The sequence below is a fragment of the Mus caroli genome, chromosome 10 (genome assembly GCF_900094665.2).
Source record: "Mus caroli chromosome 10, CAROLI_EIJ_v1.1, whole genome shotgun sequence".
In the NCBI taxonomy this organism is placed as follows: domain Eukaryota; kingdom Metazoa; phylum Chordata; class Mammalia; order Rodentia; family Muridae; genus Mus; species Mus caroli.
Window position 1 is genome coordinate 54,942,474 of NC_034579.1, and position 23,917 is coordinate 54,966,390.

At 51.0% G+C, this 23,917-nt stretch overlaps 1 protein-coding gene across 1 annotated transcript in view; it reads right to left on the bottom strand.

Moving 5' to 3' along the window:
- Cdh23 (cadherin related 23) overlaps nucleotides 1–23,917 on the bottom strand; it is a 382,497-nt gene that overhangs the window by 166,095 nt on the left and 192,485 nt on the right. Inside the window, exons 10-11 of the mRNA XM_029482781.1 lie at nucleotides 19,243–19,355; nucleotides 17,694–17,882 (exon numbers count right to left, since the gene is read on the bottom strand). Of these exons, the coding sequence (XP_029338641.1) occupies nucleotides 17,694–17,882; nucleotides 19,243–19,355 (302 nt within the window). The remainder of the gene's footprint in view (nucleotides 1–17,693; nucleotides 17,883–19,242; nucleotides 19,356–23,917) is intronic.

The window sequence follows — 23,917 nt, forward strand, 5'->3', positions numbered from 1 at the left end:
GAAGAAGAAGAAGAAGAAGAAGAAGAAGAAGAAGAAGAAGAAGAAGAAGAAGAAGAAGAAGAAGAAGAAGAAGAAGAAGAAGAAGAAAGCCAGAAACTTAGGAACTGTTCCAACTGTTTCATGTTTCTCCCCAAAGGTGGCCCCTCCCTTGTTCCCAGGTCCTTGCCCCAAGAGGCCCACACCAAGGGATAGACTTCTTTGTGCACAGACATCAATACCTCCATGAGACACAAACAGAAGCACATTCTTCCTCCTCTTATAGTTCCATCATGGGGACCCATGCCCAGGTGCCACTGCTGACGGGGATGGCCACAGACAGCTTTGAGCACTCCCTGCTGGTGTGGCTCCCAGCCTTTGAGAGGTCTGAAGATTATTTGCCTTGCCCTGCCTCTAGTGTGTTTCTGTCTGTGTTGTGCTGTATGGTATAGGTGTTTGCTAGTGTAGGTCTATGTATATGGGAGTGTGCACGCACGCACACACAATTGCACATGTGCACATATGTGTAGAGAGCAGAGGTCAACCACAGATGTCTTTCCCCGATTGCATTCCATCTTTATTTTTGAGATGGGACCATTCACTGATCCTGAGATTTATCACCTGGGCTAGGCTGGCTGGCCTCAGGGATCCACCTGTCTCCCTCCCTCTCCTGACCCAGTGCTGAGGTTACAAGCACAAGCCACCGTGTGCCTAGCTTTCTTTGCATATAGAGTCTGAGGATTTGAACTCAATTCCTCGTGTTTGCTCAACGGGCACCTTACTGGTAGAACCCTTGCCCCAGCCCTTCCTCAGTTCTCTTCGAGGCTGCTGAGCATCCCCCATTGCATCATCAGTCTCCCTGGTCACTTGTCATGCTGGGAGCCTTGCATACATCCTAGGTATATGAAGGCAAGGCCACAGTTCTCCCTCGCACCCTTCTTCCTGAGGGAGCGGGCAGGGTGGAGGTGAAGACCCCTCAGAGAGGTTGGAGCTACTCAGGGTGGCTGGAAGGTGGCAGTTGGTAAAGAGCCCAGGCCCGGGTTCCAGCTCAGGGCACCCTGCCCCACAGGGCAAAGGAGCAGGGTTCTGACATAGGGTTTTCCCCACCACAGTGGCAGGATGCAGCAGGTAAGGAGCATGTTGGTCCCTTGGTAAGCAATATCGTCACCAGAGGTGACAGGCTTCTGGTTGCTATGACAGAATGCCTGACAGAAGTGACCTGAGAGAGGCACACTTTGCTAGGCCTCTCAGTCTGAGGACCTTCAGTCCAGCAGAGCAGGGAGGGTTTGGAGAACAGAGTCACTCACGCCTTGCCAGCCAAGAAGCAGAGAGAGAATGTCCCAGACAGCTGTGTTTGTCCTTTATCCTGCCCCATGACCTTGAATCAGGGTCTCCTGTATCTCGGGCTGGTATTCATCTTGCTATGTAGCTGAGGATAACCTTAAATTCTGGATCCCCCAGCTTCTACCTCCTCAATTCTGGGATTATGGGTGCATGCCACCATGCCTAGTTTATTCAGTGCTGGGGACTTAACCCAGGGCTTCATGCCAGGCAAGCCTGGCCCTCTGCCAACTGAGCCGAATCCCCAGTCCCCCTTTTTATTCCGTCTAGGCGTCTGGGCTATGGGACGGGGTGGTGAACATTCAGGATCAGTACAGGAGAGGCTTTCTCAGAGTCTGGTCCTGGTTCTCTACAGTATCGCTATTCCCATTCCTTTGGAAAAGGCTAGAAAGCACATTCGTGGACCATTTACTCCTAGGTCAATTAAACCAGAGACTCTGGAGTGGGTCCCAGCACTGCATTGTAACAGTTCTCCAGGTATCTCAATGTGTGCCAATATGTGAGAGCCACCGGGAACCAGCAACCAAGGCATGAGCAAGTTTGAGCCTTAACTAGAATGATCTGCCCGATGGGATAGAACAACAGGGGATGTTGCGGGAAGCACAAAGAGAGAGATGGGGTGCCCAGTTGCTGAGGTCAACCACGGGAACTGAAAAGCCTCTTGGAGGGACATCATGAGCTCCACACAGCACAGCGTTTGTGTAAACCCTCAGGGTAGCTCCCTGGCTGACGCGTCTTTGGGAGTATTCTTGTGTAGATGCATGTGTGCCTGTGACTGTTTGCGCGCATGGGTGTAGAGGTCAGACATCCATCTCAGGGTTCATCCCCGGGTGCCTCAGGGTGATCTGATGCAGTCTTGCTGGGGGATCCAGTGGCTCACCCGTGTGGCCAGCTTGGTGAGGCTGGCCGGCCAGGGAGCCCCAGGGTACTGCCTCTACCTTCCCAGTACTAGGACTTTAATCCTGGGCTACCAAACCTGGCTTTTTGGTGGGAGCTGGAGATCAAACTCAAGTCCCTGTGCATATGTGGCAGGCGCTTGCTTTACTAACCCACCAGCTTCCCAGCCCCTTCTCCGGCCTCTTGACAAGACTTCTGTGGGTCTCAGATACGAAGGTCTGTCCACTCCCGATCTCCTCTCCTGGATCTACCCCCCAGGGGCTCAAGCCTGAGCCCCTACTTGTCAGGACTCTGTGCTGCTATTCTGAAGGTTCTCAGAATCACCTGGGAATCACTACTAACCCATTTCGCATGCTCTCCCTGTCCGTTCTGGAGGGCCAGTTCCTGCCAGACCCAAGCGGGAACTCATCTGCGCAGGGATGGGCGTGTGTGAGAGAAACCCACCTTGTTTTGTTGACTTGGTGTAAAACTCTTTTAACTACAACCCTGGCCAGGGAGCCTTTTTGTCTCAATAGCTTCCAACTTTAGGCCTCAACATGTGTGACACACACCTGTGTGACATCAACATTTGTCCAGGCCCTCTACAAGAGACAGAGAGGACAGCTATTCAATATACACACCCATCAGGGAAGGATTTGAATTCTGGTCTGTCCTGTCTTTTAAGTCTTAGTTTCCCCCTCCACTTCCCACGCCACAGGTGGTAAAGAAAGGGTGTCAGTCCCAGTCCTCGCTACCTGTTGAGTCACCAGGACCCTCCCATTCTCACTTGTCCCTTTATTAGAGCTGCCATCCTGCTGCTGGAGGTGACAGGAGGCACTTTCAGAGTTGTTAAAGGGCGACTTGGTTAGAAAGGAAGATAAAAAGAACATCAAAAGGGAGCCTAGTGTGTGTGGAGAGGAGCCTGCAGGGCGGGGGATTAAATTCTACTCTGCGTGAGGTGATCAGAAGGGCTGATTGGTGGGGCTGTGGTCTCTAAGAGCTGCAGCCTGCTCCCAAGGCCTGGCAGCCAGGGGCTGCTGGCTGGAGACCTCTCCCAGGCTTGGTTTTATGTATCTCTTAGGAAGGGTTATACATTGAAATCATTCCTGGCTCCCCGCTGCTGCCTTTCCCCAATCACTCTTGGTGACTACAGCCTTCTGGCCCCCTGCAGAGGGCAGTTCCTTATCAGCCAGCTGCCAGCAGAGACTGTTGGGCCACCTCCCTTCACCTTGCCCCCACTCCCAGTTTCTGGAAGGGGAGGGCCACCCGGTGTGGCCAGAGCAGGCCCTGCCCTTGCCCCTTGCCACTAAGCCTGTGGAACTGGGTCCAGTGCTGTGTCACAGTGGACAAGTGCTCGCCTCAGTTTTTCATGGGGTGGTCATGGGGCAAATGCTGGTTCTTAAGGCTCTCACCAGATAGGGACAAGGGACCTGCGTTGGGTGGGGGAAGGTTGGCCTGACTTCTTCTCCAGCAATGCTTTGTGCCCATGAACTGAGGTCTGTTGAACATCCTCCATCCCTCTATAGGTACTCAGGTTCCTAGAGTGAGGAAGGTCTCCATGCATCCCCCTACTGATGCCCAGGCCTCCTCCAGGGCCTGAGACCTGCAGACCAGTCCCCTAGCCCAAGCACAGATGCGTTACTATGGTAACACAGTAGACTCTTTGCTCTCTGCTGTTGGTCACTGGCAGTGCCAGGCCAGTGACCTGGTGGCTCACTTTCCCTGGAATCTTGGCTTCTCTGTTATAGGATGTGCCTTTCTCTTTATGGACCTCAACGGAACCCCAACTCAGACCACTATAATGCTCCCTCTTTTAAAGATGTAACCCTAAAAACTTAGGGGATGGCTATAGCCTACTTCGACCATAAAAATCTAGAGATTCAATTCTGAAACTATTTAAAAAAATTTAGTGTCTAAATCCAAGCTTTGGTTACACCCTCATGAATAAGCCTCCAGCCAGGAGTATTTGAGTAGGAGATAAATATTCAAAATCCCCTTCTACCATCCCTGGCCTAAACACCAAGAGCATAATAAAACACCAAGGATGATAATAAAACTCTTAGTTTTCAGGGCTCCAACCCCTAAACATCCTTGCCAGGTTCTACCCTCTGTCTGCACATTTCCATCTCCATCTCTAAAGGGAGTGCGGTGGATGGAGCCTGCCCTTTCTGACATGAACTGAGCCCTTCTTCCCAGAGGCTTCTGGGAGCTCAGTGGGCTGGTGAGAGCCCTTTAGCCTGTGCTGAGGCCTGGGATAAGGAAGTGGGGTACAGAGAGGGTCCCCAGAGTCAGTGCCATGCCCTTTAGAAATGCTGTCTAGAACTCAGATCTACCACAGGGGAGTCTGTGAGCATACACCTGGTGGGTAACACCGAAGTTTAGTGATGTTTGTTAACATTAGGACTAGGGAGATGGCTGAGGGAGTAAAGTACTTGCTTTGCAAGCCTGAGGTCCTGGGTTCGATTCCTAGCACCTATGGAAACACCAGGTGCAGAGTGCTCCTGTAATGTCAGCACTAGGGGCAGGGGCAGGGGCAGAAAGATTTCTGGGGTTTGCTGATCAGTCAGAATTCATAAGCTACAAGTAATGAGAGAGTCTGTCTCAAACAATAAGGTGGAAAGAAAGCCCCCAAGGGAAACCTCTGGCTTCCACATATATGCCTTTGCACATGCATACACCACAGACGAAATTTAGATGCCCTGAGCAGTCAGACCCGAGGCATCTCCCTCCTTAGATCTGCAGTTTCACGCAAATGATTTTTTTCCCATTAGACCTGCCTTCCTTGTCTGCAAAATGGGGTTGGTGGAGGGAGAAGTGCTGTCCACCAGGCAGAATACTGAGGACAAACTGTGACATCCTGGTAGCTGCCTGGACAGACGCTCATCTAGGAAAGCCATTTCCAGAGTTCTAGTAGGCATGGGGTGAGAGGGGAGGGACTCTGGAGGTGGGCAGAGTTGAGACCTTGGCTAGGGCAGGGAGGGGCAGGCAGAGGGGGACCCACAATGGATGTGAAGGATGCAGGGACCATCCATCCACTCCCACCCTCAGCATGGACTGCAGGGCTCCATCCTCTTGCTGTTTGTTGAGCTCATCCATGCTATTGAGTGGCAGAAAATCAAAGCTGACAAGCTGTGTTCTTTATCACTCCTTTGTCCCATCTTCCGCTTAATTAATCCCAATCAGACTTGGTGAAGTGGCCTTGGCAGGGAGGAGACCCCCTCCCCCTCTCCCTTAGAGTCAGCCGCTTCTCCCTCCCACCCTAGACTTCTGTCCCTGCTGCCCTGGGCCAAACGCCCACTGCACCCCGAGGCTCGTCTGGATGACCAAGTCCAGAAAGCACCAGAACCCAGTGGTGCTCGCCGACTCTGTCTCCAGCTCCCCTTGGGGTCCTTGGGTCAAATGTCTCCCATGGTCAGCAGTTGGATCCCACTGACCTTTCCTGAGTTCTAGGTCTGTCTGGCCCCCAACAGCTCAGAGGGTCCCCTTTCTCCCCACAGAGCCAAGGCTACTGCCCTCTTTCTGGGTCTCCTCTCACCCCAAGTCTTGCCTTTTCAGGTTTGGGCCTCCAAGCGGACAAACCTAAAGCTGAGAGTATGTATTTTCTGGAGCTACCACCCATTGCTGTGTGAGAGGGGAAGATCTTTTCCTGTGCCTCAGTTTCCCAGTCTGTAAAATGGTACTTTTGCTTTGGGGGCTTCTCCTACGCACCCACAAACATGAACTACTTGATGTCCTCTGACTGAAGCGTTTCCTCCCACCCTCTGTCTCTCTCGTCTCCTCTCCCACTCTCTGTTCCCCTTCCTGTCCCTTCGCTTCCTGTCTGAAACCATAGACATTCAGGGTCACTCGCCACTCCACGCCCATGCCCATATCAAAACCCTAATCTCAAAGGAGGGCAGGCCTCTGGGAGGTGGTTTGGGTGTGTGGGTGGAATCTTCCTGATCAGGATGCCAGCTCCTGATGGCACATATGAAAGGAACCCCAGGGCCACCCTTACCCTTTCTGCTTTGTGTGGATACAGGGAGAAGATGACCATCTATAAACCACGAAGTGTCTCTTGCCATGCAACCAAATCCTCCAGCTCATTGGTCTTAGACTGTCCTGTCTCCACAAGGAGACATGTGAGCCCCCTGGTTACTCTGGCCCAGACGGACTGGACTAAGAGCCTCTCTCTCCTTTCATCTCTCCTCTCTTCTCCTTGGTGCCCCAGGTTACCCATCGAATTCCACACACGCCTGCACAGATGGGATCAATCCCAGGCTGCCTCGCCTTCAGCTTATCTCCGCTCCAAATGATTGATTTTCCCTCTTTAAGAGTAATTTGCTGGTGAATTCCACGTATTGGGAGAAAAAAAAAAAAAACCAGCACAAGCCTGTGAAATCTAATTCAATCCGACTGGCAGCTGGCACTTTGAGGGAAGAACACTAGAGAGCCATCATTTTCATCCCGGATGGGTGTAGTGCTGCGGGAGGCGGCAGGTGCTCCTCACCTGTGCGAGCACACCTCCCTCTGCCTGACCCAGCTCTTCTGGGAGTCATAATGTACTCACACAGAGGCCAATGGAGGTGTGTTTAAATGAACAGTTCCCAGTTTGCAGCCCATGGTCAAGTGCATTGTGGGAATCTCTCATAGGCTAGCTACACCTGACCTTCAGTCTGTTGTCTTAAGGCATCCTTCCTTCCTTCCCTCCTATCTTCCTTCCTCTTCCCCCTTTCCTCCCTCACATCTCCCTCCCTCTTCTCTCCCTCCCTCCTTCCCTTCCTCCCTCCCTCCCTCCCTCCTTCTTTCTTTCCCCTCCTCCTCCTCTGATTTCTGAGCACAGAGTCTGTGCCCTTGGGACCCAGTGCAGCACGTGTCCTGTGTTCCGTGTGGTTCAGTCCTGCAACCTCTGTCCCTTCTTTGTTCTGGTTTGTCTGACTCAGTTTCCCCACCTGGCTATGGGTTGCCCGTCAAGCTTGAACCAGAGATGCCTGTCTATCATATGCATACTACAGGATTGCTGATTGAAAACATTGAGGAAGGGGGTGGTGTCATCTAGTCTAGAAGCCCTAAAGGTACACTTGATGGTGACTCCTCTCATCTCGTGATTTTTGGGGGGATGGGGATATCTGCAATACTTCATAAGTTAGCATGTGGTATAACAGTTTTTGTTCTATAAATAACAATGCACGTATAGGTTCCTATCTCCCCTCCACTAAGCTAGGGCCCCAAACAATTCTCCTATCCCTACCCCCCCAAAATAAAGATCCCTGCCTTGTTCTAAGTCTTTGTAACCCCTGCTGTCAGTCACAGAGCTCCTGTGTTCTTTGGGAATGTCACAGAGTCACACAGACTGTATCATCTGGTAGCCAGTGTCTCTCAGGACAATACCCTTGAATATACCTGATTGTCCCCTAATGCTGCCATCTTTACCTCTGTGTGCATGCGCCTGTGTGCACATGTGACATATGTGAGTACATGGATGTGGCTATGTGTGCACATGAACGTACATGCAGAGGACCACACCAGGTGTCCTCAACTGCTCTCCACTGTAAGTTCTGAGACACAAGCCCTCACTGAATCTGAAGTTTACTAATTCAGCCAGGCTGGCTAGCCAGCAAGCTCCGGAAACCTCCTGTCTCTGCCTCCCCAGTGCTGGGACTGAGTACATCCTCTTCCTTGACAGAGAGGCATGCTCCTGCCTCAGAGCCATACCTTCAGGCTTTCTTCTGCCTATAATAATATCCTTCCACTAAATGTTTTCACTGCAGAGGTCTCTCTTTCAATGACATCTTAGCAGAGAGCAGAGAGGAGCCCCCTTTCTCTGGAGCACCCTAACATCATAACACACACACACACACACACACGCACGCACGCACGCACGCACGCACACTTGCACATACAATCACTCCTCCCCCCCCCCCGAGCAGGCCCCCAAATTGCTAACTTCTTACCTAACAGAGGGTGGCCTTGAACTTATGCTCCTCCTGTTCCTCCTGTTCCTCCTGCTCCCAGCTCCTAGCCACTGGAGCTGCTTTCTGCAGCACTGGGGATCGAACCCAGGGCTTCCTACATGCTAGGCAAGCATATTACCAAGAGAGCTACAACCCTGGCCCCAGCTTCCTTTTCTCCAAGTTATCTTTGTATTCCCTGCTGTGCTGTTTTCCTATTGACTCATTCATCCTGCAATGTTAGGGACTGAACTCAGAGCCTCCCACAGACTGGACAGTCTCTCTAGCCCAGTGGCATCCCTGGCCCTTTTTAAAAAGTTTAATTTAGTTGGGGTGATTGTGGCATGTGGCTTTAATCCCAGCACCTGGGAGGCAGAGGTAGGTGGATCTTTGTGAAGTTCGAGGCTAGCCTGGTCTACAGAGTGCGTTCCAGGACAGCAAGAGAAACCCTATCTCGATCACCACCCCCAATCCCAAATTAAAGTAGAGCCAAAGTATTGGGTGACTTGAGTTTGCAACGTCCCTTCCTCAGCAGCTCCAGCATCTGAACTGCCACCTGCCTGCCTCGTTCTGTTTCTTCAGTTACCCATGTTGGGAGCTGAGGCTGCCCAAAGGGAGCAGCAACGTCATGTGTGAGATGAACAGTGTGAATGAACTGGGCAGGGAGGGGAGCGTGGGAAAAAGACATTGTTCCAGAGAGAATGGGCCAGGGGGACGGGGCATCATGGGAGGCATGAGCCAGGCAACAGATAGCCTAAGGGTGGGGGACAAGGTTTGCCAGTTGCTTCTGATCCCACCAGTGCTTTCAGAAGACCAAGTGCTGTTTTAGGGATGTGACTTTTCAGATAAAATAAGTCTCACTACTTCCCACTGGGTCTGCTCAGGTTTGGGCATGGAGGATCATGGGAAAGGGTCTGCCTGGAAAACAGATGTAAAGGGAACTACCCCCCTTCCCCCGCCTCTGCAGCTCAGGGATCTTAGGTGTGTTCTGACAGGGGAAGGGGGACAACACTCTGGAACCAGTGTTTCCCAGCGGGTATATCACTTGTCCCCACTCCCAACTAGGCAGGGACCAGTGCAAATCACATGCTAATTACATCTGTGATGACACTTAAGTGAGGAGGTATCTGAGTCACACCAGGCCACCCTCTGGTTCTCAGGGAGGGCTGGAGCTTTGCGATCTGGGAGGAATCACAGGGCGGGGATTGGAGAATGCAGCCAAAGCCAGGAAAAAAAAAAAAATCCCAATAATCACAATCGCAGCAAGAAGAGACTTCACAAAGGCATCCAGAGAGAAATTAATGGGAAACGCAGACGGGGTTGCCCTGCTCCTGGGGCATCCCCTTCTAGAGCTGATAGGCTCTGCAGGCGATGGATATCTACCCGGAGAACCTCCGTCTTGGGGGAGGGACCATGACTCCGGAAGCAGAAGTTGCTGCCATGGTTTCTCCCTGGACCTGAGGCCTCTCCCCGGCTCCTTCTCATAGCTCTGTGTGGGAGGCAGTGGAGGGGGTTGGGGGCACTGGATAGGAGACAGAACTGGAGATATCATCTCCTACTCCCTTCAAACTTCATGGTGATTGACAGCTCCGTCTTAGTTATTTGCCTAGAAGGGTTGGGGAGGGTGTGGCTAGACAGTGGATGGCCACACCCTCACAGAGAGTCCATGCCTACCATTGGTAACCTGGTCTCACATTCCTTCTCTTTGCTCCTAAATAAGTGACTTAGACAATCAAATTCAGGGTAGCTAGGGTTAGTTTCTAAAGAGGCGGGGGTGTGCCTAATGTGTTCACCACAAACAAACAATGTGTTGGGGAGATACTATCTATCACACAGAGCCCAGAGAAACAGCGGTCTGAGTGATGGTCTGTCAGTTGAATGTGTGACAGGGACCAAGGTGTCTTGGCTTCACCCAGGTATGCAGAGACATGCTGAGGATGCTGACTGGACTTACACCAGAGAGCCTGCGGGGCCAAAAGAACCAAAACCAAAAAGCCTGGTAGGGGTGGGGGAGGCAGAAGGGGAGGGGGAGAGACACGGGGGGGGGGGTTGCAGGTACTGAAAATGGGGGCTCCCAGTGAAGCACAGACTTGCTTATTCCCCCCCCCTTTTTTTGCTGTTGGTTTCTTTGAGACAGAGTTTATCTGTGTAGCCTTGGCTATCCTGAAATTCACTCTGTAGACTAGGCTGCCCTTGAACTCACAGAGATCTGCTTGCCTCTGCCTTCTGAGAGCTGGGCTTAAAGGCGTGTGCCACCACCTCCTTCTGCCTTGCTCATTCTTTTCTTTTTTTAATGCTACAGATCCTTCCTAGAAACCTACTGAAACCCGCCGATCTTATCTATCTATCTATCTATCTATCTATCTATCTATCTATCTATCTATCTATATATATATATTTTTTTTTTTTGGACAGGATCTCTAACCCAGGCTGGCCTCAAACCCTCTGTGTAGCTGGGGCTGACCTGGAACTTCTGATCCTCTGAGACTACAGGCCTGCACTACCACATTTCCTGGTGTCTGAGCTGTTGAGGACTGAACCCAGGGCCTCGAGTACGCCAGTCACTTACTCTACCAATGCGGCCACATCTCTATCCTATTGGAATGTGTTTTTGTTTTTTGGTTTTGTTTGTTTGTTTGTTTTTCTCGAGACAGGGTTTCTCTGTATAGTCCTGGCTGTCCTGGAACTCACTTTGTAGACCAGGCTAGCCTCAAACTCAGAAATCCGCCTGCCTCTGCTTCCTGAGTGCTGGGATTAAAGGCGTGCATCACCACGCCCGGCTCTATTGGAGTGTTTTTAATTGTATAAAATAAAATAAAGGGGATACCAAGTCAACTGACTGTTTTGAAACAGTTAACTGGGTATTTTAAAGGGGCTGTGTAGTCATCTATCTGCTTTGGAATTCATGCAGCAAGTATATTTAGAGGCAAAGATGCCTGCCATGTATTGCTATTTCAAAGCAGAGTTGGATGTAAATAGGATTTTGAGATATGGGGCAGCTATATCTCCAACCAAGGAGCCCGAGGCACAAGTGAGAAATGCAGAATCAGGAGTTCAAGGTCAAATTCCACCCAAACTATAATCTATTTGTTATGTGACCTTGGGCAAGCCCCTTAACCTCTCTGAATCTTTCTTTCCTGGCAAGGGCAAACAACACAGCCTGGGCTTACCTCGTGGGTAGAAGGGGTTGAGGCAGGTTCTGTTCTAACTTTCCCTCACAGCAGTTCCATGAAGTTTCTGTTGTCACTCTGAGGCCATCCAGGGCCAAAGGGGCAGAGCCAGGGATGGAAGAGCAACTTTGCTTCAGGGTCCTTTTGACCTTGAACCTGGTGGCTCTCTTATCCTACCAGTGTGAGTACCCTGGATGGCACCAAATGTAGAAAGGCAGGGGTTGCCTGGGAGGAGGTCAGGGGGAGCCACAGAGGCACCAGGTCCAGCTAATACAAGAGGGTATATGACATGGGCCACTGGAAGCCTCCACACCCTGTCTTCCTCCTGTGATGGGTACTCGGGTCCACCGAGTTAAAGCCAGGTGTGGTAGAAGATGGCTGAGATCTCAAGTTCAAGATCAACATTAGCGTCAATAAACCTGCCTCAAGAGGAGAAAAAGATACAAGGATTGTGTGCGTGTGCGTGCGTGCGTGCGTGTGTGTGTGTGTGTGTGTGTGTATGCGCGCACGTGTGCATGTGTATGTGGCCATGCACACATGTCTGTATGTACACGTGTGTAGAGGCCATAGGTTGATGCCAGGTACTTTCTTCAGTTGCTGATCATGTTATTTTTTTAATTTTTGGTTTTTCAAGACAGGGTTTCTCTGTGTAGCCCTGGTTGTCCTGGAACTCACTCTGTAGACCAGGCTGGTCTCACACTCAGAAATCTGCCTGCCTCTGCCTCCCAAGTGCTGGGATTAAAGGCATATGCCACCACTGCCTGGCCTGATCATGTTATTTTTAGTCAGAGTGTCCCACTGAACCTGAAGCACACTGATTTTCCTAGGCTGGCTGGCCTGAGAGAGCCCCAGAGTCCTCCTGTCTGTCTCTTCAGCACTAGGACGACAAGCTTGCGCTGCTTGGTCTGGGGTTTTGTTTTTTATTTTGCTTTGCTTTAAAGGCTCTTTTACATTTTTATTTCATGTGTTTAGATATTTTGCCTACATGTAAGTATATGTACCGTGTGTATGTGTATGTGTGTGTTATGTGTGTGTGTGCCAGTTGCCTGAGGAGGCCAGAAGAGGGCACCAGATCCCTTGGAACTGGAGTTACAAAGAGCTGTGAGCTGCCATGTGGTGCTCATAATTGCTACGTAAGTTGTTTATTTACTGGGCAATCTCCCAAGACCCAAAGGGCTGTGTGTCCCAGCTCATATGGGTCCCAGAGGCGATGCTAGGCACAGATGGACTCACACCTCAGGTAAGGAGCAGAGCAAAGATGCCATGGCTAGCAGGCAAGTGTCCTACCTATGAGCGACATCCCCACTTTAAATCACAGATTTCTATCACTGTGGTCATTAATATTGTCAACATGGCAAGGTCCAGAATCAACTAGGAGACAAGGTTCTGGGTGTGCCTGTGAGGACATCTCTGTGAGGGGGAAGATTCTCACTCATTGGGGCAGTAGTATCTTACACTGAATGAAGAGCTGAGCACCAGCCAGCCTTCATCCCACTCTGCTTCCTGACTGTGACCACTTCCTGAGGCTCCTGCCACCATAACTTCTCTGTATCCTCCAACCCTGAGCCACAATAAACCCTTCCTTAAGTTGCTTTAATCCGGTGTTTTGTCACAGCAAAGAGAAGAATAGCTAATAAATCCCTAAGAACAAGCTGTGTGTGACTCAGGGCCTGATGGGTTTGTCAGGGCACTGAAGGACACTGTCCACAGAACAGCAGAGCTGCACTCTGAGAGCTCTGAGATGACTTAGAGGAGCACTGACCCACCCCTATAGTTTTAGCCCCCTAGGTGCAGAAGTAGGGGGAATCACTGGTTCTAGGCCATAGAGCTACATAGCGAGACTCTTTCTCAAACATAAAAATATGAAACTAAGGACTTGCGAGATGGCTCAGCGGGCAAGAGCACTAACTGCTCTTCCAGAGGTCCTGAGTTCAAATCCCAGCAACCACATGGTGGCTTACAACCATCCGTAATGAGATCTGATGCCCTCTTCTGGTGTGTCTGAAGACAGCAGCAATGTACTTATAATAATAAATAAATCTTTGGGACAGAGCAAGCAGGGTTGACTGGAATGAGCAGAGGTCCTAAATTCAATTCCCAACAACCACATTAAGACTCACAACCAAACCAAACCAACCAAACAACCAAAAGAGTGGGTGGGGGGTGGGGGCTAAGGGTTCTTTGGAAAAAAAAACGAAGAAAGTGACAGTCTGCTGTCACTTTCTCTGCAGGTCAACTGGCAAGGTTCCTGCAAAAGAGCGGAGTAGGAGAGACAGCATCTAGACAGATTAGGTGAAGCGGGGTGTGTGGGTGGGGGTGTCTCACAACACCCCTTTGTTGGTTTACTGCTCCAGAGGAAGATACCCACACAAACAGTCCACACAGGCAGCCTCCTTGGGTCTGTGTGGAAGAGTGGTTGAGTTAAGCAGAAACGGCTGGCTTCCAAGGAACCCTCAGCTGAAGGAGAGGCCTGAGACTGCAGGCTAGCCCAGAGAAAGCCTGGGCTGGGAATGAGTGGACACTTCTCTGCTTATCTACTGCAGCATCCCCAGAGCTCTGGGCGTGGGACAGTTGAAACTGCAGAGGTGCAGAGAGTGACTGTGCCACAGTCTTTAATTTGAATCAGAGATGGGTCCCACCAAGGCTGGCCTTCAACCTTCATTTCTCCAGTACTCACCCCACTGCCTCCCAGCCATCTATTTGGCATCTCAACTGTTATATAGGACAAAAAACCCTGGCTGCCCCTGACTCTGCAGCTCCTTCTTTGCTTTCTGTGAATGTTCTATAGCCTGGCAAAAGGAGACACTCCCTGGAGACCAAAGCTGCGAGTCCTTGGGAAGAGCAAGGGCCTCTTTCTAGCCCCTGCATTGTGGGGCTTAGCACACGAGAGCCCGAGGCACGGTGGCAGGCTCTACAGAATCTGGGATCTGGGGGCACTGGTGGTACATCTTAGCTCTTCTGAGATAAGTCAGCATCCTAAGGAGGCACTACTGCCACAAATTTCCCCAGAGGTCACCTGCTTTCTGCTACCCTTTCCGACTTCATCACCACACACTATTGAGGTCAGCCTGCCCAGGCAGCCTCTGGAACCCAACTGGGAAGGAGCCCATGACCACCTTCTGGCTGTGCTTAGCATCTATGGGGCAGATATTGAGCAATGCATTTCTCTGGATAGGGTGTGAGGCATTGGAGACCTGCTGACTAAACCTGTCTTGCATCCTGTAGACCCTACAGCCTCCAGACCCACCAGTGGGATATCCAGTGAAGATCAGGGAGGCTGGCACACTCATTACCATATGACCACAGTTGTGGGGACAGCCCACGAATGCCTGTGGTTCTGTAGAGCCTTGGACATGAGGCCTGAGCTCTCCCTATGTCCTCTTCCTGCATTCAAATGTTCTCAGTTTAGCAGGAGAGATGGCTTAGCCGGTAAAAGGTGCTTGCCACCAAGGCTGATGACCTGAGTTTCATGATTGGAGCCCATATTCTTCAAGGAAGAACTGACTTCCCAAAGCTGTCCTCTGACTTACAGATACAGGCCAGTGTATCCTATCCCCACTAAATGAATAAATACTAGAATAATTGGCTTAATGAAAATGTTTTTCTGCTGCAAACTCAATGCCAGATTTGAACTCAGACATAAATGCTGGAACAAGAACACAGCAAGACGGTCGCTCAGACAGTTAGTTGCCTTGTTGTTTTAAGAAGTGTGTCCTGCTCCCAATTCTAGACACTGCGCTGCAGCTGGTACCTCCTCTTCCTGTCCTGTGTGCCTAAGCTCTTAGCCGGGGTCACAGTGTTCTTCCTTAGAACCAGAGAGTCCTGGCCTTGGATGCTGCTCTCTGGCCAGACCTGAGCCCCTCAGGGTTCTGAGGGTAGAAGGAGAGACAGCGTCAAACATCCATATCAGAAGTGAGGCTTGTACCCCTCTCTCTGAGCGTTGAGCCTGACCACCAGTGGAGTCCAAGGGAGACAAGAGGGTGGGCTGATGGCCTCTGGGGGGGGGGTGTCTCTGGTCTGCCTGTCCTTGTTAGTACTCTGTGTGTCACAGGGCCCTGGAAGAGCAGCACCCTGAGTGGAAGCAAGCCCTTGATTATCAGAGACAAGGTCACCTCTGTGGAGAAAAATGACAGAGGACAGGGACAGCCTCTGTTGCTCTAAGTGCCCTTGGCTTCAGGTCCTGTCCGTGGTTGTGTTAGGTGGAGTGTCCACTAAAGGTAGATTGGGATCCAATACCCACCCACCACAGGACGGTCAATCTTCATCATTAACCTGATGGGAGGGATTTACTGGCTACAAAGGAGAAAGTGAGCCGAGTACCAGTTTTCATCTGTTTTTGTTTCCCTGACCTCAGATACAATGTTGCCTTTCTCTTACAGCCATTAGGACCCGCCCTCACACTGTGAGCCCAAAGAAACCCTTCTTCCTTCCTTTCTTCCTTCCTTCCTTCCTTGAGTTGTCTTGTCAGATGCTTTTATCACAGCAACAGAAAACTACTCAAAGCAGCATCCTGGCACACACTGCAGCAGGCTTGCAGCCTGCAGAGGCCCTCAAGGTGAGGGGGGCCTCTCTGACTCTTAGACACCTGTGTAGGGTCAGGGCTGTCTGCACTGGGGAGCTGCAGCGTTGGGAGCAGAAGGTGGCCAAGTCCTGTGCATGTTCCTTTTCCTCCGCAGGGATCCTGGCCTCTGGGATAGACATGGGTTTAGCTCTTTCCCCATGTTCCAAAGCCTTCAGGTAGTAAGGGAGGGACCAGAGACTCACTATGGCTGACCAGCCAGTGGCAAGCAGGCTCAGGGCATTCTAAGACAGCGGAGTTTGTCTCTGCCCTACAGCCTTCCTTCATCCTTTTGCACCTATGAAGCTGCTGACTGAGTTCTCCAGTGCCCACTCAGACTAAGTACTTCGAGCAGGCAACCTGCCAGAATCAGCCTGTGCCTGAGGGCTAACTTGTTGCTACAGTAGAGTTGGACAGATACAGTTTCTTTCTTCCTGAACACCTACCTGAGCATGGGGAATTTCTGAAAGGGTCATTAATGTCCCCTCGGCCACAGAGCTGGTCAAGAGGGGCTTAACCTCAAGTCCCTTAGCGACAGAGCCTGTGCTACCTCCAAGATCAAGTATAAGTGTCTCAGCTCGCTTGCTTCTACCTCAGCCCAAACCCTGCATTGCCTCTTCTGCCATCTGCTTGCAGGTTCTTGCCTCTGGGCCTCTGTGGGCCACCAGTTTTCCTGGATGGCTTGGCTCAGTTCAAGACTCCTCCCCCCAGGGCCCCCCCCCCTTCAGCTGATCACTCATGGTCCATGAGCTCTAGACCCTGGATGCTACACAGATATGGGCATTTCTTGTTCCTTAGGTATATTAATCCACAGAAACCTGGACTAGACTCTGCACTGAGGTTCACATGCACATTGTGTGTATGTGTGTGGTTTGTATGGTATTGTCATGCATGTTTGTGGTATGTGTTGGTGTCTGTGTGTGTGATGGATGTGTGTGTATGGTATGTTTTATGCATGTGTGTGGTATGTATGTATGTGATGCCTGTGTTGGTATGTGCGGGTATATATATATATATGTGTGTGTGTGTGTGTGTGTGTAGCACATATGTGGGTATGGTTTGTGTGTGATACATGTGTTAGCGTATATGATATATATGTGTGATGCTTGTATGTATATGGTGTGTGATACACATGTGTGATGTCTATGTGTGTGATGTATGTGCATAATGTGTATGATGCATGTGTGTGTCACACATGTATATGTCATGTACGTATTTGTGTGTCATGCATGTGTGTGTCATACATGTGCTTGTGTGTAGAACATGTGTATGTATGGTGTGTATGATGCATTTGTGTGTATGGTGTGTGTGTATGATATATATGTGTATATCATGTATCATGCATGTATAGGGACTGTGTGTCATGCATGTGTGCCCATATGTGTGTGCTACATTGCGGACACTCCAGAGGGTACAGTATGAACCACTGGAATGTGAGAAAATGCTAGAACTGCTTTTAAACATCCTTAGGCCTCAGGAGTTGATGAGATGAGGAAGGCATGTCCCCATGTGAGTGAGGAAGGGGTAACTATTATATCAAAAGCAGGAGTCAGAGACTCCTGGTCCTCCTGCTAGTGCTGCCTAGACCCCTGGTCCCCCTGCTAGTGCTGCCTAGACCCCTGGTCCCCCTGCTAGTGCTGCACAGACCCCTGGTCCCCCTGCTAGTGCAGCACAGATACCTGGTCCCCCTGCTAGTGCTGCACAGACCCCTGCCCCCCCTGCTAGTGCAGCACAGATACCTGGTCCCCCTGCTAGTGCTGCACAGACCCCTGCCCCCCCTGCTAGTGCTGCCTAGACCAGGCAGGCAGTAAGTGCAGATGGGCTGCGAGCTCCATCACTCACCTCATCCTTGTCCACCACCTGGATGAAGAGAGGGAGAGCAAAGCCGACCTGTGCCAGCTCTGTAATGGCCACACTATACTCAGAGCTGTTGAACTCTGGGGCATTGTCATTGATGTCAATAACCAGGATGTTGAAGGTCGTGGTGACGGTGGCATCTGACGGAGTACGGTCATCATTCAGCTCAGTGCCCTGCAGACAGAGGAAGGTGTCCACAGTCACAGGAACAGCTCTTACCCACTGGGGATGTTCTCAGCACTGTCATGTGTGTCGGTATAACCCCCCCCCCCCCATGAAATCCCCACCATGGCCCCAGGCAGAGGATTCCACTGTCTGCATTCATGGAACAGACAAAGATGCTGAGGATCACAGAGGTGGGGTAATTTGTACCAGAAGTTTCAAACTTAGGTGATGGGCTTCTGGAACCATCAAGGAGGGGGGCAGGAGGACTAGACAGATATCACCCACTGAGGGGTGCAGAGAGAGTCCATTTGGCTTGGAAAATGATAAAATAAAGCGCTTTGTGTATGCTACTGACAGATCAAGACTTAACTGAGTCCCCACTGTGGTCCCAACATCACTGGGCCTGGGAAGATCTGAGTGAGATGCCGAAAGGACCTAAAGATGCCTCAGGTCCCCAAGTACCAATTTCCCAGTTCTGACCCCCCAATTTACTGCTCCAGATACTCCAAGGGAGACCTGGGTAGACTGTCTGCTACCATGCACAGAGAGAGACATGCCCAGCCCAATGGCACAGTCACCTAACATTTTGTATGAAGGTGGGAACACAGAATTCAGAGGGCATCAGGTGAGGTGGTGGTGGTACTGGGTGGAGGGATGGGCTCTCTTCCTCTGGAACAGACCCCTTGGCCCTCTTGAGAGGGAGCAGACTATGAAGAAGGTCTGGGGCTAGTGCACATGGGGGACCCTTTGTTTATGTATCTCCTGGGCTGGCTCACACCTGAACACGTAGAAAGGAAGGAGCTGGTGAGCCACGAGAACCCAGACACCAACAGCTGACTTGGGCTTTTTCAAGGCCAACGGGGGTCCACGCAAGGCCTAGCTGTGCCCTCACCTTCATGCAGATCTTTCTCAAGGCCCCTGGCCTATATTTGTCCCTTCTCCCACTGATATATGCCTGAGGCTTGGCAGCCCCTGGTACCCTGCCTCCCTCCCCACCCCACCAGGATCCATTCCCTCAATAGCCTTCCCAGGGAATGGCTCGGCAAGCCATTGATTTCAATTCAAACTGGCCACAAGTGGCAGGTAGCTGCAAGGCCCGGCGCTGGCAGCTTGTCCACACCTTCCAGGTAGGAACCCCAGCTCCTACCTCTTCCCTTACAGCCTGCTGTTTGATAAACTGGGGAAACATCACCCCTAAAAGGGACATTGAAGCTCCAGTCAGGACAGACATTGGTAGTGTGTGTGAAGGGTGGGGCAGACCTGCGTTTATAAGCACCCATCCCCCTCCTGACTATCCTCCGGACTGCTGGGGATAGTCTCAGGTTCCTCAGTGGTCTAGAAGGTGTGGCATCCAGAGGGTGGGCCTCACCTTCACTGTCAGGATGAAGCCGTGACTGTACAGGGGGTTCTCCCGGTCCAGCAGGCCATTCAGGGTGAGAGCTCCACTGATGTAGTCCAGGGCAAAGATGCTGTTGGTATTCCCTGCAAGACAGAAGCCGAGAGCCCATGATGGACTGACAGAGGGGTGTAGAGTCAAGGCATACACTGCTCTCCAGGGGGACAAACTCAGTAGTCTCTGCCAGGGGTAGAAACTGAATCACAAACAGATTACAGCGCCCTCTCTGGGTTCCACCCAGCTGTCTCTGAGTCAGGGGAAAGTCTCCTTTCGGTGCTGGCAAATTTTAATACTGAATGCTATTTTTCTTTGTAAAAAGAAAAAAAATGTTTGTTTGTTTGTTTGTTTGTTTGAGACAGGGTCTCAGATAGCCTAGGTTGACCTTGAATTCCCACTGTGACCAAAGATAACTTTAGATTTCTGATTCCCTGCCCCTTCAACCTCCAGAGTACTGCTTGCAGCGTTTACTGCAGCTGGCTTATATAGGGCTGGGGCTCAAAGACAGGGTTGGAGCATGCTGGGCAAGCTCTCTACCAACTGGGCCACACCAGGCCCGTTTTCCTTTAGCACAGAGCCTTCCAAAGTGGGCAAAATCCAGACAGGACCCAGTAGGTATGGGTTCCTTTGTACTATTTTTAAAATTTAAAATTTGTATTATTACTACTAGTGTTTAGTGTGTATAAAGGTACACATGTCAAAGTGTGCATGTGGAGGTCAGCGACAATTTTATGAAATCAGCTCTTTCTACCTTTACACTCGGGATCGAACCCAGCCAGTCTGGTTTGTGAGGCAAGGGCCTTCCTTCCCCTGCTGAGCCATCTCATTGGCCTGCCTTCTGTTTATTCTATGGTTTTGTTCTGTCTAGCCTAGTCATTCCATCCTGACTTTCTACGGCAATAAGGGTTTGCTTTATTAAAAAAAAAAAAAGAAAGAAAGAAAGAAAAAGAAATGATGAATATGTTAAAACATAATTCAACTTTAAAGAATATTCTAAGTTCTTACTAAATTAAAGACACTTATTTAAACTACTCACAGAAATTATACATGAGCCCTTCTGGCCTCCTGCCGAGGCCCCGAAGTCTCTGCGTCTCCCCTACCAACCAGGCTTCCTGCTTCTCTGCTTTCACACTGTGCCCACCCTGCTTCCCTCAGCTTCCCTGGGCTTCACACATGCTCCTTCTTGCTCTGATCTCTCATCCCCTGGCTTCCTCTCTGCTCTCATCTCCCACACTCCCTACCCAGCCATCCTCTCCTCCGGCAGAGCTCTGCTGATGGCCCAGCCAACTCTCCCTGACCCACAGGCAGTAGTCCCTCTTCTGGCTTCTCGGTGTGACTCCTCTACCTGTCTGGCCTATGAACTCCCAGGGAACAAGAACTTTTTGTCATTGTCCACCTGTGATAGCACATGCTGGCATATTCTGATCTGTATGAATGAGTACCTGTTCCTTAGGCCTTCTAGGGCAGCCCTGGGAGACTACTGTCCGTTCTTTACGGCCCTGCGCCAGGCTGTGAGCCTTGTCAACCAGTTGGCTCATTCATTCCCAGCTCTGCTGCATCCATTCACAGTTCTGCAGTCCCTAGGATGGGCTATCCTGTGGCCAGACCTGAGCTTGGTACTGTGGGCTCAGATGTTACAAGCCAGGCACTCCGGCTGAATAAAGCTGCAGTTTGGAAGGAACCCACACTGATCTTCCCCCAAATCAGGCCTCTGAGGTCACATCAGGCAACACTGTTCACAGATGGGAAGGCTGAAGAGGGAAAGCAGTCGGGGAGAGGAGGGCTGATGCTCTTGTGTGATCCCGGACCACTTACCTCTCTGTACCTCAGTTGTAAACAGGGCTAACACTGGCATCGACCCCATGTGAAGATGAAATGAGGAGACATTCTGCCTTGGGACAACTGCTTGCTTGGTTTAAGCTGTCCTGACTCTGATGCAGGGAAAGAAGTAATGCCCAAGCTTCCCTGCCCTTCCCTGTCTCCACTTCAAGGCACCAACAATGGAAAGTCTAGGGGAGATGGCTTCTCCTTCTGTCTTTAAGGCTGCAGGACAGGGGTTGTTTCCAGCCTGCTCATGCAGTCAGTGGGCTGCCAGCCAGGAGTCCCTCAGGGTCTCTCAGCCACTGCAGGACTCGCCTCTACGTGGCTTTGGAATCTGGACCTGGCCTCAGCTCTGCGAATGCCTTCCCACATGCTCCTGCCTGATGCTTCTCCCACGTGGCAGACTGGTGGGTATGGCAGTGTTTGTGTAAAGAGGAAAGGGTACTAGGAGACGCAGAGATGGCTATCACCAGGCCATTTGCTACTGGAAATAAGGGACTGTGTGTAGCTTATTAGAGGAAACAAGGGACTGTGTACTCTCTCATTCATTCATTCATTCATTCATTCATAGGAGTACATGCTCACATTCATTCATTCATTCATTCATGCATTCACTCATTCATAGGAGTGTGTGTTCTCATTCATTCTTCCTTGGCCCACTTTTGCTTGGTGTTAGGGGCACATTCTTTGGAGGAGTCCTTACCAGGTCCTCACAGCAGAGCTGACCAGACAGGACTGCGGTGGGATGAAGCCAGGACTCCATGGATCTACAGGGACTGGTCCTCCCCTGTCCCTCCTCAATTCGCATAGGCCCTGGCATCCCCAGGCCCCAGCGCCAGCTTCCCGTCACTCCAGATTTTCATATCCATTTATTCTTTCCAATAAAGAAGCCTATGAAATGTTTAATCGAATATGATTCAATTTTGATCTTTGTAAGATTTCGCCATAAATCATTCAGAAAACAGAGCACCTCTTGCTGAGCAACTTGCTACGGTTTGGGTTGGAGTACTAGGGCTTCTGACCCCAGCATGTTCAGATTCATCCCCTCACCCAGCCACTTAGGGCCTCACTGTCCTCTGAACCTGAGACACTCAGCACCTTTTCCAATAAGTCTACTGACAAACACCACTAACTGGGACACACTCAAAGAAGTCTGGGGACCTTCCCCAGCACGCTATGCTAACACACACACACACACACACACACACACACACACTTTCCATAGCTCTGTGTGATTTTCTTCCAAGCTCCTAAGGCCAGCAGGCAAAAACAGCTACACCCAGGGAGCTGCCAAGGCCACCTGAGTGAGGTGCTCACTTGGCTGCTGCTACTGTCACCATGGCAACCGTAGCACTCACTAGGATGCTGTGGGGCCTGGGCACTGGCTTGGAGTGAGCCCCGTGTAGGAAAGGTCATGTTCATGAGCTAGCTCCCTCACGTACCCTCTTTAAGTTCATTCTTGAGCTCTGAACATGAGTGAGGCACAGGGCCATCTGTGTGGGGTCCCGCCTTCAGTCTACAACAAGGACTGCTCTTTATGAAACTGCCCCGCTGTTGACAGAAGGAGCCCTCCAGGGGCTCAGGCTCCAGAGGAAAAGCAGACTAGAGGAGGCTGCAATTGTGCCCTCAGGAGGCTGGCCACATGGGATCAACTCAGTTCTACACTAGCCATGTGACCTTAGTCGAGTTCCTAGTCTGCAAATGGAGCAAGCGGGAGACCTCCCTGCAGAAGGTGTGTGAGGTGTGATGTGTCGGGACAGAGCCTGGATTATGGGAAGTGCCCACCAATGGGTGGCTGCCCAGATGTAGCTAAGACAACTGTTGTGGTCCCTGCTCGGTGCTGGGCACCATCCAATGGGGCCCTTGCCTATCCCTGTTTGTCTAGTGGGGACACACCCTTGATGGTGAGTTCCACACCCAAGGCTCCCCTTTGCAAGTTGTTTGCTGTGAGGAAGAGTCTTTGAACAGATGCCCAGGTCCACAGGGTATCATGCCCCTGTTCCAGCCTTTGCTCCCATCATCATTTACTCCCAGGGATTGTGCACTCTGCATAGATACATATGCATACACACTCACATACACTCGCACGCACTCACACACGTGTGAGCATTTCTCTGCTGTTCGGGAAATGGATCCGTCATAACAATCGGTTGTATCCAAGTCACATGGAAGCCCAGATGACTCATGTCACCTGTTTAGTCCCACTGCTGGACAGGAGGGAAGCTGTCTTCCTTCTCAACACGTGACGTCCCTAGTGTGGGGTACCCCTGGCATGTGTGAGGCTCTAGGATGACAGCGGAGTTTCAGCCCAAGGAATCTGGATTCTGGGGGCTGTCAGTCGAAATGTCACAAGACAACAATGGGTTACCCCTGGCCCTCTGGCTTTCCTGAGGAAGAGTCACCTTTCCAGAGGTTTCAGGAACCTGGGAGGACACAGCTCCCATCTCTACATGAAGGGAAAGCTGTAATAAGGGGAACACAGACTTTGGTCCCCAGTGTGTCAAACAGTGACCACTGCTCAGAGACACTTGGTTGTCCACACTGTAATTACACATTCTTCCCTACCACCGCCCCATCACCCCATGAAGAGACAGAGGAAGCAGGCTCAGGTGTGAAATACCATGCCCCCCCAAGAACCCCAACCAGCCCAACTCAAAGTGTATCCCTCCTCCCACGTGCATTCAGCCCCTCTCCCCCTCCCCATCTGCATCCACCTGTACCCCGTGTGATGGAGAAAAGACCCTCAGGAGTCCCAGGAGGCAAAAAGCCCAGAATGGATGTTTTCAAAGGGTGATATGCAAATGGCCAATAGGCACATAGAAAAATAATG